The sequence below is a fragment of the Rhinatrema bivittatum genome, chromosome 3, assembly GCF_901001135.1.
Source record: "Rhinatrema bivittatum chromosome 3, aRhiBiv1.1, whole genome shotgun sequence".
Classification (NCBI taxonomy): Eukaryota; Metazoa; Chordata; class Amphibia; order Gymnophiona; family Rhinatrematidae; genus Rhinatrema; species Rhinatrema bivittatum.
The window spans coordinates 573,747,447-573,761,696 of record NC_042617.1 but is presented as its reverse complement, the minus strand read 5'-3'; the positions used below and the strand labels follow the sequence as shown (position 1 = coordinate 573,761,696).

At 46.5% G+C, this 14,250-nt stretch overlaps 1 protein-coding gene across 4 annotated transcripts in view; it reads left to right on the top strand.

The window, feature by feature from the left end:
* Positions 1 to 1,796: 1,796 nt before the first annotated feature.
* MTRF1L (mitochondrial translational release factor 1 like) overlaps positions 1,797 to 14,250 on the top strand; it is a 68,999-nt gene continuing 56,545 nt past the window's right edge. The window contains exons 1-2 of one of the 4 annotated variants that reach the window (XM_029596565.1): positions 1,797 to 2,194; positions 6,395 to 6,474. In XM_029596565.1, the coding sequence (XP_029452425.1) occupies positions 1,894 to 2,194; positions 6,395 to 6,474 (381 nt within the window). In that variant the 5' untranslated portion in view covers positions 1,797 to 1,893. Of the gene's footprint in view, positions 2,195 to 2,262; positions 2,475 to 6,394; positions 6,475 to 14,250 lie in introns of those variants that run through there. The other 3 variants (XM_029596567.1, XM_029596568.1, XM_029596566.1) reach the window with 3 other exon arrangements.

Below are 14,250 nucleotides of genomic sequence, written 5' to 3'. Positions count from 1 at the left end.
TGTGCCTTGGACTCGCTAAACATGCGCCTGATGCTAAACAGGGCTTAGCATATCCATAATGCACGTGCAAACCAGCGCACAGTGAATAGCGCCCGCTGCATTTAAACTGCATGTAAATGAGCCAATTAACAATTATTCCCCATGCAGTAACACGCGCCCAAAACAAGTGCGTCCGTAACGAGTTTTTTTTATGAGTAAATATTTGCGCCACACCTAGCCCTGGCGGTGCTGTCAGTAGCAGACATCCATGCAAGAACCTCCTTGGATGCCTGGGCACAGGCCCGATACGAGCCCCCAGGTTGTGCTCATCGCATGGACGTCCAGGCCTCGAGTGCCGGGTACTCGGACGCTCGAGTCCTAGAGGTCCATGCGAGGACGAGCCTGTACCCGGGCGCGTGACGTCTGGACGTCCATGTCAGGAGCACGACCCGGGGGGGGGGGGCTCGTAACGGGCCTGTGTCCGAGTGTCCAATTCTTGGACGTCCATGCAAGAACTTCCAAGACTTTGAGCCCCCAGGTCGTGCTCCTTGCATGGACGTCCAGGTCTTGGATGCTGGGTATAGGCCTGTACCTGGGCGCCCCTGGATGTCCATGCGAAAACTTGGGCGCTCTGGTCCTGCTGCTCACCTGGGCATCCAAGAATTGGGTGACCTTGCTGTTCGCCTAAGGAAAAAAAAAATTACCTCTTGAAATTGAAGCTGAGTAGATCTGCCACCAATAGGGTTTTCAATTATAAATCCCATGCACCAGTTCACAGTTGAGATCCAATTGAAGAACTGAGCAAAAAAGGATTGTCTGATTTTTTGTAGCGATTTATATACCTCCCCACCCCCACCAGGATTTTGGCGCTAAGCAAGACTCACAGTGTGATTTCATAGAGGAAAATTTTCAAAATAATAATAATACAAATTTCTATTTGCATCTCTCTTATGTTCCATAGACTGCATGCCCATTTGACAGAATTGCCCCCCTTTGACAGAATTTTGGCGCACGAGTGATGCTACACGGCCGTGCTATGCTGTAAAGTAGGAAGCGCTAAAGGCGCACTTTTAGGCCTCCCACGCGCGCTTTGGGCGCCCTTTTCATTTAAATACAGCACCGAGCACCCAGGAGAGGAGTCTGTACGTGTGCTGAAACTGCCCGCGCCAAGTTTGGATCACTGTTTTTTCGCGTCTGATTTTGCATCAGCCTGAAAATCTTTCTCAGCTGCAGAAACCCTCTGACCAGCTCTCTTGGTGATATAAGCGGTTTTATGTTGCCCTTCGTCTGAAATGTTTCTGTATCCCTGCTCTAAATAAAAAGAAGAACCCACTTTAGAGAAACACTTCTAGAGATTTTATTTTAAATGTAAAGTGAATTACCTGAACTTTTTTTCTTTTTGCTAGTCTTCAAGTTTGGATTTGGAAAGTACTCGCAGAGGATGAGATTTATAATTGCAGAAGCCCGACTAAACAACAAGCAGCAATCAATCAATCAATTCTCACCCCAGACAATGAAACGAAAGGTATCACTACAAATCAGCAGCCCTTTAAATGGGCACTGCTGATTCTAAAACCCTACTATGTTAAGACATATAAAGAATAAAATTAATACAGAAAAAAAGGCGGCGATGTATATTCTTTTCCACTGACTAAACAATGCGTCGAGCATCACCCTAAATACAAACCACAAAAAAAAAAACCCCATACACCTAGAAACACACACAGTGTTGATGACATAAAGCACACTAGACAGCCCCTTTGCCCTCCCGAACTGACTTCCGCCACTCTCTGCGTAGACTGACGTAATACTCTGCCGTCGACGTGCGAGTCGCGCAGAACTGCTCGTACGTACGTACGTACGTCTCCCTTTCTTTACAGAGGGAGGTAGTGAAGGCGAACGGCGGGGGTCGCTATGCGGCTGCGAGTCACGGGGCGGCTGGGCGCTGCCTTTCTCTCGCTTCGGCGCGGTGCGGCAGCGGGCTCCAGGCGACCTTGCAGCAGCCGCCTGCCCCTGCTGGGAGACGCGTTCCAGCGGGAGCCGCTGCGGAGCTTCCTGAGCAGGCTGGATGAGGAGGGGCCTGGGGTGGGCGAAGGAGGAAGAGAGAGCGGCGGCTCGCGACTGCGGGGGCACGAGCGGCTGCTGCTGCCGCACGTGAGGAGACTAAGGACCAGAGAACGCGAGCTGCGCGAGCTGGAAGCGCTGATAGGGACAGGTGAGAGAGCGCAGGCGCAGGAGCAGGCGCTGTCTCGTGTCGGGCTTATGCCTTCTCTTCACCTTCTGTTTGTGGTTTCTGCCGCTTGCTTTATGCTTAGTAGTCGCTTTTATTGTAGGCATTCTGTGGCTTTTGCGGTCTGGGAAAAAGAAATAAAAGATCACCTTGTAAATTGGACTAAGTACCTTAGCTGAAACTAAAGAAATAATTTTGCATGGTGCTGACGGGGAACTCGGATCGTTTCATGGGAGCAAGGACAACAGGAGCTGAGAAACCAAAGGTCTTGTCTTCACTGTTGTCTGTATTGACCTCGACTCATTTTCACCCAAATAGTTGAAACTGAGCTAGACGTTTTTGACGCGACTATGCAAGCAATCGTTAGGAGCTCTTATTGTGGACTTGTAGCCTAGTGGTTACAATAACAGGTTGCTATTCAGGGAAGCCACGGTTCAAATCTCGCTGACACTCCTTGTGACTTTTTAGGCAAGTCGCCTCACTCTTTCCATTGTCTCAGGTACAAACTTAACCCTTTGAACTCTAGGTTCCTAAGGCGATAAACCCGTCAACCCTAAGCTCCTCGGGAAAACCAACAATTTTTGTCAATGTGCTATTTTTATTATTAGTATTGGTTATTCACCCTCCCCTCACATAGGCTTCCTTTCACATCACATCCCCCCCCCCCCACTCCCCCTCTTATCAACCAAGCTGCCTCTCACCCTCCCCCACACCACATCTCTCTCAGAAACACATATTCTCTTCCCTCATAGGCCCACCCTCTCTTACCTCCCATGCTTTCTCACACCCACCTGCTCTCTCTCACCTTCCCCACCCCCTCTCTCACCAACCATGCTCTCTGTCACCCTCCCCTCTCTCACACACACGTTCTCTCTCGCCGACATGCTGCGGGACGTGCTCCGTTCGTGGTGAAGATGAAGGCCCGGACGCGCGCAGTTCGCGGCATATGGGGGCCTTCCCTTTTCACCGCGAACGGCGCGCTGGGCCTTCATCTTCGCCACGAACGGAGGTGTTCAATGTGCTGCAGGATGCGCTCCGTTCGCGGCATGCCAGGGTCTCCTCTGCTATTTTCTGCCGAGCTGAGGTGCCCCCGTTCTCGCAACGGCCGCTGTCCGTGCGCTTTCAGTTTTGGAGGGAGGAAATCGGCGAGGCGACGGTGAAAATCTGCGGGAAAGGCGACTAGGGAGGAAATCCGCGGGAAGGGGGAATTCTGCGCAAATTCTGCATTCCGCAGTAGCGCAGAATTCCCCCAGGAGTAATTATACTGGTTTACCGGGATAACGGGTGATATTGATATTAGGCCGCCCCGGAATTCAGGTACAACGGGTTCAAAGGGTTAAGGGCTTAGGGGTGGATTTTAAAAGACCGCGTGCCGAGCAAATTTTCAAAGGGGCCCAGCCATGCGTGTAAACCCCCCAGAACTCGCACAAGTACAGGGCCTCTTCAAAGGGGCAATGGGCGGTTCAGGACAGCGCCATTGTATGTTGTCCTGATGATTGACTCGCGTACTGGCAGCCGCAACTTCAAGATGACACCCCCCCCCCCCCCCGGCTGCGCACTCCCGATTTTATAGCATGCGCGCACCTGTTATAAAATCGGAACCGTGCGTGCATGGATGCGCATGCATATGTGTTTTTATATACCGAGATACGTTGGGAACATCATCTCGGTTTACAGTTAACTTAATACAGCAAGAAGCTTTACAAAGAACAGATAATATGTAACAGGATACTAAATATAGTATTGATTAACTGTGTATGAGGGTGGTATTTACAAGGAGGATTTACAAGGTGTATTTACAAGGGGGGCGGTGAGTGAAGAGAGGGGGTACATCGAGAGAGGGTTTAGGTGTAGGCCTGCTTAAAGAGCCAGGTCTTGAGGTTCTGTTTGAATCTTTTTGGGCAAGGCTCCTAGCGAAGACTAGGGGGCATCTTGTTTCTAAGGGCGGGCCCGGCAATGGAGAGGGCATGTTCTTTGGTAGACAAAGAACGTGCCCTTACTTACTAAGCTACCCTAGGTCATTTCCTGGATGATACAGGCTGTTTCGTGTTCAGTATATGGCCTAACAAGGGGATAATATGAGACATTTGAAAAACTCATGTTGTTTCACTCCTGGCACTGCATGCTTCATAATGAGCTGCTTAGCATGCAAATGCATGGTAATCAGGTCATTAATACTCTAAATGATGCAAATAACACGGCTTGCTTGAAAAAATTGCAAGCTGTTATTTGACCTGAAGTTAGTTACAACTCTTGAGCTGTATTGTACACCTACACCTGTATAGCGCCTATACAGTAAAATGGATCGTGCTTCATGGACGCGCGTTGGATGCGGCTTGCATTTGCATGCCATTTAAATACTGTATCGAGCGGTATGTGATCCGAACTGTGCGAACAAGGCAGAAGGTGCCTAGGGCACTTAATCCCCTTGTACTTGCCCTGGAGATGTCGCCATCCTTGCTAATCATATGACTTACAAGAAGTCCAGTTACATAAACTAACCCACTGGCATGTACGTTTAGATGTAGTGATGTAGTTAACTGACTGTAATGGTTTGGGAACTCTACGCTGGGGTTTTCTGGAACTGTAGTGCTACTGATAAGACATAATAAAAACTAAAGATTTGGTATTCAGTGTTTACTAGTGCCTCCTACACTATGAATGGTCTTCAAGACAACATAGGATAGTAAATAAAATGTTTGACTGGAGTGAGAGTTAGTGAAGGTGAGATTATAGGTATGATTTTTCCCTGTAATTTGTCTTGATTGGATCTATTTATTGATTTAAGGCATTTATAATCCACTGCCTCCAAGGTTCTACCCCGAGTACATAAGAACACTTATAAAAAGATAAAACAAATCATTTTTATTTTTTTTTATTTATTTAAGGTTTTTATATACCGGCAATCATGACAACATATCTTGCTGGTTTACATAAAACAGGGGTGCAGTATATACATCAAACTGGAACTGTGTGTCAGAAGGTGCAGTTACATATAACAGGGGTAGCAGAACTGGGAGAAGGAGGAAGAGAAAGGATAGAATAGTAGCGGTTAACTAAAAGTACTTTCTCCTTTGAGGTTAGGACTTTTCAGCTTGGAGAAGAGACAGCTGAGGGGGGTGGGGATATGATAGAGGTGTTTAAAATCATGAGAGGTCTAGAACGGGTAGATGTGAATCGTTTGTTTACTCTTTCGGATAATAGAAGGACTAGGGGGCACTCCATGAAGTTAGCATGGGGCACATTTAAAACTAATCGGAGAAAGTTCTTTTTCACTCAACGCACAATTAAACTCTGGAATTTGTTGCCAGAAGATGTGGTTAGTGTACTTAGTATAGCTGGGATTAAAAAAGGATTGGATAAGTTATTGGAGGAGAAGTCCATTACCTGCTATTAATTAAGTTGACTTAGAAAATAGCCACTGCTATTACTGGCAACAGTAACATGGGATAGACTTAGTTTTTGGGTACTTGCCAGGTTCTTATGGCCTGGATTGGCCACTGTTGGAGACAGGATGCTGGGCTTGATGGACCCTTGGTCTGACCCAGTATGGCATGTTCTTATGTTCTTAAGGTACAGAGAACCATTGCTACAGGTTAAAAGTATGTTGACATAAAGCCCTTATAAAAGATTTTTCACAAATACCAGTGAGACCAATAGGGTCAGAAAAACATAAGTGCTTCTGCAAGCCAACTCGTGTCTTCACGAGCCTCAAGAATTTAAACCCTGCTGCCTAGAGGAATAAAACAGATCTCGGATGTTTCCTAAATGTTGTCAAGCAAACCTCTGCTCTTAAAGTTTCAGGTATAGAGTTTCAAAGAAGACCTCTTATGGAAAATGTTCTCTCATGGTTTTCCACAAAGTGTGCTGATCTGATGGAGGAGATATCCAAAAAATCCTAGCCTGAAGATCATAAAGAATAGGAAGGTCTATATCTGTTCAGCAGGGAACTGAATCACTTGAACATCCAGAGCTCAGGGCTTTCTGTATTAGGGTTAAAACATTTTTGCATTTGTAAGCTTTACAGAGCAGGGATGGTTTGTGTTTTTGTTCAGCACTGCTTATGTCAAGTGGCACTATGGAAGTGATGAATAGCAATAATATGAGAAGTTGCTTTTGGGAGGTGTTACTGAAGGCATTCTTTTGGGCATGTATTAAAGTCATTGTGGCTTGTTTGTCTTTTAGATGAAAGTGAAGATCTAAGAAAACTTGCAGAAGATGAAAAAGTATCTTGCCATGAAGAGATAACCAACCTGAAAGAACAAGTAAGCGTGTTACATATTGGGAAAGAATATGGTTGTATATTTATGCTCGTTTAGAAATTTTCAACTTTATTTTAAAATAAACTTAGTTATTGGAGAATTAATTAAATTAGTCAGATTTGTTTCTTTTATGTTTTTATTTTGGGGTAACTAGTTAAATCAGCAGTTGTTGCTAGTACCTTATATTGTAGCATCTGTTATGAATGACCCTATTAGAGTAGGGTTCTCCAAGCTTTTTAAGGTTAGAATGTGTAAAACATTTCAAATCATCAGGAGGGCCTAGAGGGCCCTTCTGGTCTTTTTGGATGATTTGAAATGCTGGAAACAGAAGAGGACAGGATTCCTGAGCTGTGGCAGATAGAATGCCAGTAATATTTCTAATTCCTCTTCATACCCCAAATCAGTCCAGATGCCTGGGTTTTGCCTCCCTACCAGCAGATGGAGTCGCGAAGAAAAGCATTACTGACACTGCTCCTTAACTTAGTGTGCTACCTGCAGTCCCTCGGTATTTCTGTCTCCAGCACATGGTAAAAGTGTAAAACTTTCACTCTGAGGTTTAAAAAAAAAAAAATTGTTAGGAGCTGTCCTCCCAGTGGGGGTCATCAGGTGCCTGGCAGGATTATCCTCCCTGGTAGAGGCAGTCAAGCAACGGGGTTGGGGGGTTAGTGACCCTTTTCTGAAGCTTGCATCTATAAATTGTGAAGGGGTATAGTCAGTTCCCTTGTGCCCCGGACAGCCCTTTCTCTCTAGCAGTGTCCTCTGCAGCATCAGGAAAGTATTTCTTAGCTTTTATTTATAAAGTTAAAAAAAAAAAAGTGGCTGCGAGGGCTAGTGTTGGAGGCTTTTAAAAAGTGCAGCACCATGCTCTGCAGGTGATCGATGACTACCGCTAACGTAGGGGCTGTCCCTACTACCAATATTTTGTCCCTTTGGTGAGGGGGCTAAGAGCACTTAGCTTGAGAAGGCAGCACATGCAGCTTGGATGAAAATAATGGCGCCAGCTTAGAATCGCAGGGAAGACCTGCAGCTCATGTGGGGAGGCGCGGTTGCAGCTGACCTCGGTGGGACTCTGTGTTTGCTGCATCTCTGGGGGAGAGGGCAATTCGACTGGGCCAGCAAGCAGAGTAATGGCAGCCATCTTGGTTTCTGAGGCATCTGCATGTTTGCACAAGTGACCGCAGGACATGAAAGAGATATCCCTACCACTATATTCCTGGCTGTTTTGAGCCCTGCAGAGGCACATGGGGACTTGTAGGACGCTGAGGACATTGAAGAAGAAAATTCAGAGGAACTGCGGTTTGTCAGATTTTGTTGCTCCTCCATGATGTCTTTATTTTTGCCAGGAAAGCAGTGGGGGAGGGAGTGTTCTCAAACCCCAGAAAGCAAAAAGACCAAAGTTGGACATGAGAGAGTTCAAGTATCCTGCAAATGCTTGACCTAGCAGGCCACCAGAGCAGATCCAGGGAGTACTTAGGAGGGCTCTGAAAAGTTGGGCGTCCTGACAGAAGGGGTTCTGGATGGTGACTTACCTGATCTTGAAGGTGGTGAGGGTGATGACCTTGTGGTCAGACTATTCAGGAAGGAGGAATTATGCTTTAATTCTGGAGGGGCTCAAAGAACTGGGCATTTTAAGATATCACAGGAGGAGTCTGATTACAAAGGCATAGATCCTGTCATGGATGGCGTGAGGGTTCCAGCGATGGCCTTACCTTTCCATAAGTAGGTAAAGAAGTTGATTGTCAAGGAGTGGGATACTCCGGAGACCGGTTTAAAAGTAGGGAGAGCAATGGTAAAGTTGTATCCACTACCAGAGGAGAATCTCAACCTTTTGATGCTGCCGATGCTGGACACATCAGTCTCTATAGTGACCAAGAAAGCTATCATCCTGGTAGTGGGGTCAGCCATTCTGAAGGTTGCACAGGACTGAAAATTAGAGATTCAGCTCAACAGGATTTTTGAGGTTTCGGCACTCGACATTAGGGCAGCTGTGTGCAGCAGCTTCATGTGAAGAGTATATTTACGCTGGGTAAAGCACTTACAGGTAAGGGAGGCATCCTCCCTGGCTCCAACTAAGCAGGATGAACGACTGGAAGCTGTGGCGGATGCTTTATATGATTTGCTTAGGGCCTTCTCTAGCTTTATGATACTGGCAGTTTCTGCCAAATTGGTCGGCATATGTTTGTTCCCAGTCTCAGCTGAATGCTCTGCCCTGGAAGGGCAAGTTTCTGTTTGAGGACCTAGAGCGGTTGTTATAACACCTGTGTAGTCCAAAGGGCTGGTCCACTCTTCTCCACTGGTGGTCAGAGGGTGGCTAGCCCTGTTTTACAAGGAGTGAGCTAAGATCACAACACAGACCAGAGGGTACTGGATGTGGTAAGAAATGGTTATGCGTTAGTTTGCTCGGCTGATCTGAGAGGCTTACATCGTTCATCTCCCCTTGCGGGTCCCTCACTAACAAGAAGCTGTTTGCGAGACAATAAATGGTTGCGACACCTGGAGTCCATAGTCCTGGTTCCTCACGAGGGGCAGGGAAAGGGCAGGTATTCCATCTACTTCATGGTTCCAAAGAGAGAATGTTCAGACCGATTTTGGATTTGAAGTAGGTGAATGTGGCCCTCATGGTGACAAATTTTTCAGTAGAAACTCTACAATCAATTATGGTGTCTGTCCAAAAGGGAGAGTTTCTGGTGTCTTTTTGGATTTGACTGAAGCATATCTACACATACCAGTTAGGCGGGAGCACTAGAAGTTCCTGAGACGTTCAGTTTCTTGCCCTTTCACCAAAGAAATGGTAGTGGTGGTGGCAGCCCTGCAAAAGGAAGGAGTTCTAGTGCATCCATATCTGGACAACTGGCTCGTTTGAGCAAAGTTGGAAGCCCTGTGTCAAGAAGCGGTACAGAAGATCATGGAGAGGTTGCGATCTTTGAGCTGGGTAGTGAACTTGGCAAAGAGCAACTTAGTTCCCTCCCAATCCTTGAAATATGAGGGCTTGTTTTGACACCAAGCTTGGCCAGGTGTTTCTCATGGCAGATCTGGTAATGAAACTGCAGAGTCTGGTTTGCCACATGTTACAGCTCTGTGCCCAAGTTTTGGGATTATTTGCAAGTCCTGAGGTCTATGGCATCTATGCTGGATCTATTTCCCTGGGTGTTTTCCTAATTATGCATCCCATTCAGAGGGCACGACTATCCTGCTGGAACTCATTATAGGAGGAGTTTGATTCCCTTGCTGCTCTTTGGAGGGGGGGATCCCGGTCCAGTCTGTCTTGGTGGCTTTCTCAGGTCAGTCTGGAATGGAATTGGAGTTCCAAGAGGGTATAAGTAACCATCAGTGCCAGCCTTATGGGTTGGGGAGCGGTGTATCAGGGCCAGACATCTGAAGGCTAATGGTCAGCGGAGGAGATCTCAAGGTCTATTGTTCGGTTGGAGATGAAGGTGGTTCAGTTAGCGTTGCTTTTGTTTTGACCACTGTTACATGGTCAGATGGTGTGAATCTTAGTGCAATGACAGTGGCTTATATCAACCGTCAGGGGAACAAAAAGTTGTCTGGTCTCACAAGAGGCTCAGGAATTGTTTTGCTGGGTGGAGCTACACCTGGCAGTTCTGGCAGCATCTCGCATAGCCAGAGTGGATAACGTTCAGGCTGACTTTCTCAGTCAGCAGAGACTAGATCCCGGAGAATGGGAACTGGCAGTGAAAGCTATAATTCTCATTTAGGACAGATAGAAGGCACCCCACATGGACTTGATGGCGTTGAGACAAACATCAAGGTCTCCAGATTTTTTCAACCTCGGGCAGGAATACAGAGCAGGAGGATTAGATGCTCTTGCCCTGGTTGCGCTGTATTTTTCTGTACGAATTCCCTCCCTGGCCCATGATCAACAGAGTGAGGTGAATAGAGCGCCATCTGGGTGACGTGATTCTCATGGCTCCAGAGTGGCTGCGACATCTGTGGTTTGCAGATCTGATAGCTTGGTGATGGATGGATCGTTAAGATTCAGACACCTACAGAAAGTGCTGTGTCGGAGTCCAATATTTTTGGAACAGGTATATCGCTTTTGTCTTGTGGCCTGGCTTTTGAGAGGAATCATTTGATATGGAGGGAGTCATTGTCACTTTCCTGCAAGCTAGACGTCTGTCTGCATCCTTGGCTTAAATTAGCATGGAGAATATTAGAGACATGCTGTCTGCAGCAGGGCATATAGTCAACCCATGCATTAGTCTCATATATTCTGAAATTCTTGCAAGGAGGTCTAATGAAGAGACTGGCACTTAATTCCCTTTGGGTGCAGGTGGCAGCCTTAGGCTGTCTCCAAGGTAAGAATCAAGGAGTTTCACCAGACGTGGTTTGTTTTTTTTCGGGGGGGGAGGGCGAAGCATTTACGGCCACCAGTGAAAACCTTAATCTGGTTCTGTGGGTACTTTGTGGAGCCCCATTTGAACCCTTGAAGAGGGTGTCTGTTGGTAGCTTTTTGTTTTGCTAAAAGGATTTCAGAACTTTAGCTGTTTTCGTGTAGGGACCTCTTTCTGCAGATTTTGGAAGAGGATGTGTCATTGCGCACAGTGCCTTCTTTTCTGCTGAAGATTGTGTCTACCTTTCATCTCAGGCAGACAGCGGAATTCCCTGCATTTCCAAACTTTGATTAGCCTATGCCTCAAGCCAAAGAGCTTCATTTGTTGGATGTGCGTCAAGCTTTGTTGAGGTATCTTAAAGTTACCAGCTGTTTTTGTAGATCTGACCATTTGTTTGTGCTTTGGAGTGGAACAAAGAGGCTTCCAAGGCTACTATTGAATGGTGGCTGCAGGAAGCAATTGAATCTGCATATATTTGTAAGGGTAGACCCAATGCCTGAAGGCCTGCAGGCTCACTCTACTCTGGCACAGGCAACCTTGTGGGCCAAATGTCAGCTTGTTTCTCTGGAAGAAATATGTCGAGCGGCTACGTGGAAGTCGCACACTTTTGTCAGAATTACCGCCTGATTGTGTGGGATTTGGAAAGAGTGTGTTCCGAGTAGTGCTATCACATTCATGCCCAGAGCTTGTGGACATCCCAGGCATCTGGACTGATCTGGGGTATGAACAGTAAAGGAAAATTGGCTCTTGCGTGCTAATTTTCATTACTGGAATACCATAGATCAGTCCAGAGGCCCACCCGTTTTTGAGGAGCCCACTCTTATTTTCGGTGTTTACATAATGCAGAGTGGATTGCTGGTCAGAAGGTTCTGTTTTCTATATTGGTTGGCCCAGGGCTTTAGTGTAAAGAGGCTTTACATTCCTGCTGCTTGGCCTAGGAAAGGGTTGAGGGTTCCAAATGACAAAGTTTTAAGTTTATTCTGTTTATATGTAATCTCATCTAGGCTTGGGTTCAGGTCATACTGAGGGACTGCAGGTGGCACAATAGGTTAAGTAGCAGTGTTGGTAAAGCTTTTTTTCTGTCTCCATCTGCTGGTAGGGAGGCAAAACCAGACTGATCTGTGGCTTTCCAGGAATAAAATTTAGCAGGTAACCAATTGTCCTATTTCTTTGGAGTTGGCAACTCTGGGAACCTTGCCGTCTGTCTTCCCCCTTCTGCTACATCTGCCCCCTGAGGTAGGGTGTGGGTGTGTTACAGCCCTCCTCTTTCTCAACACTTTTTTTTTTTTTTTTGTATTCAATCCCCACTCTAATTCACTCTTCCCACTTTCCTCCATTCTCGTACCCTTCCCATTCACACCCCTCGCTTCTCCTTTTGGTAGCAGGGCCTAGCCTCCCTGTCAGCAGCAGCAGCCTCTCACGGAGAGGGAGGAGAGCCTGGTAATGGCAGCAGCAGGTCTTTTCTCACTGGCGGGGCTTGGCCTCACCACCAGCAGCGCACACGGGCTGGATCCGTTGGCGGTGGTGACTCTCTTCTCTTGCTGACGGGGTATAGCTTCCCTTTTTCTAGCAGCTGTCTCTCACAGCAAGTACACCGGGTTTTCTCTTGCTGGTAGGACCAGGATTATCCTGCCAGCCTTTTTGCTGCTGCAAGTTTAAAAAACAAAACAAAAAACCAAAACACACACCCTCTGCGGGATAGATCCAGTCACAAGAATTAAAAGCATGGGGCTCAATAATCAAAGTGCTTTCAGCACTATTTAGCCGGATAAACGGGACTTATACGGCTTAAGTAGTGGCCACTGAATATGCGTTTATTAGCCGCTGCTTTGCAGTACAAGTCCCTTATAACGGCTAGAATGTACACACAAAAAAAAGTGGGCGTGCATTGGGTGGATCGGGGGTGGAGTGAGTTAGACGTGTAAGTTATATGCCTAACTACAGATATAGGCGCCCCATAGAGCAGGTCTAAGCTTAGCACAGGGTAAACATATCCAGTGAAGTGTGTGTGTGTGTGTACACATGGAACTTAGCCAACCAAGTTTCAATCAGCTAAGTTGCATTCGGGCCGATACAGTACAGTGCGCTCCGGAGCGCACTGTTAACCGGCATTTGGACGCGCGTTTTCGACGCGCTAGTGTTACCTCTTATTCAGTAAGGGGTCGAAAACACGCGTCCAACCCCACCCCCACCCCGAACCTAATATCACCCGCAACATGTAAATGCATGTTGATGGCCCTATTAGGTATTCCCTTCTCTGCCGCCCTCCGGAGGGGGGAGCAGGCAGCGAAAGCGGCTTGCAGCGTTTACCCCCACCCCGCGCTGGTCCCAGTTCTCCTGGCTCGGCCCTCCTCAAATTGTGACGTAAGGTAAGAGCCCACTGTTCTGTGCCATCTCCAGTCACAGCATGAGCGGAGCGAAGCGTACTTTCATTGGCCTGAGCGCCCGTCAATTTGGGCGCTCCGGCCAATGAAAGCACATAGACAGGCATGCGTGACGCACGCTGTGACGTCACGCGCGCCAGTCCATGTGCGCCCAAATTGACGGGCGCTCGGCCAATGAAAGCACGCCCGTTTATGTGTATTAAGCGCCTATACAGTAAAATGGGTTGTGCGAGCCTAACGCTTCGCAGACGCGGCTTGCATTTGCAAGCAATTCAAATAGAGTATCGAGCGGTATGTGATCAGAACTGTGCGTGCGGCAAACGAGGGTGCGCCCGGTACTGCCGCACTCTTTCTAATGCGGCCTTACTGTATCGACCCGAATGTGTTACAGTAATCAGTGCTTGCAAATGTGAGCGATTGTAATACTGTTATGAAGTTAGATAATGTTAGCAGTGGTTTCAATTTTCTCAGTACCATCAGTTTAGCATATCCTTCTTTCACTTTCAGAGAGATGTGTTTTAAAATTTAATTCCGGATCGATTATAATGCCTAAATTGCGTAAGTTCTCTGCTAGTATCACTGATTTGACTATTCTTTAGACTTATTGGTGTTTTTACGTTCTAAATGAAGAAATTCCATTTTGTTGATTATCACTGGTTCAACAATTGTTTAGTTATATCAAGATAAATATTAGCTAATTTTATTGTTTTCTCTATGGTGCCATCGATTGGTAGAATTAGCTGTATGTCATCGGCATATATGTAATGCACAATCCCCAAACCTGTGAGCAGCTGACAAAGCGGCAATAATAAATATTGAAAAGGGTCACAGAAAATGCTGATCCCTGTGGTACACCCATATATAAATTTATTTTCTCTGATATTGTAATTTTTATTTCTACTTGGTAGAATCTGTTACTTAGATAAGATTTGAACCAATTTAAAGTGTTTTCCTGAAGACCAATATCCATTAATCTTTTGATTAAAATTTCATGATTCACTGTATCAAATGCCGAAGATAATCTAATAAAACCAGAATGTAAT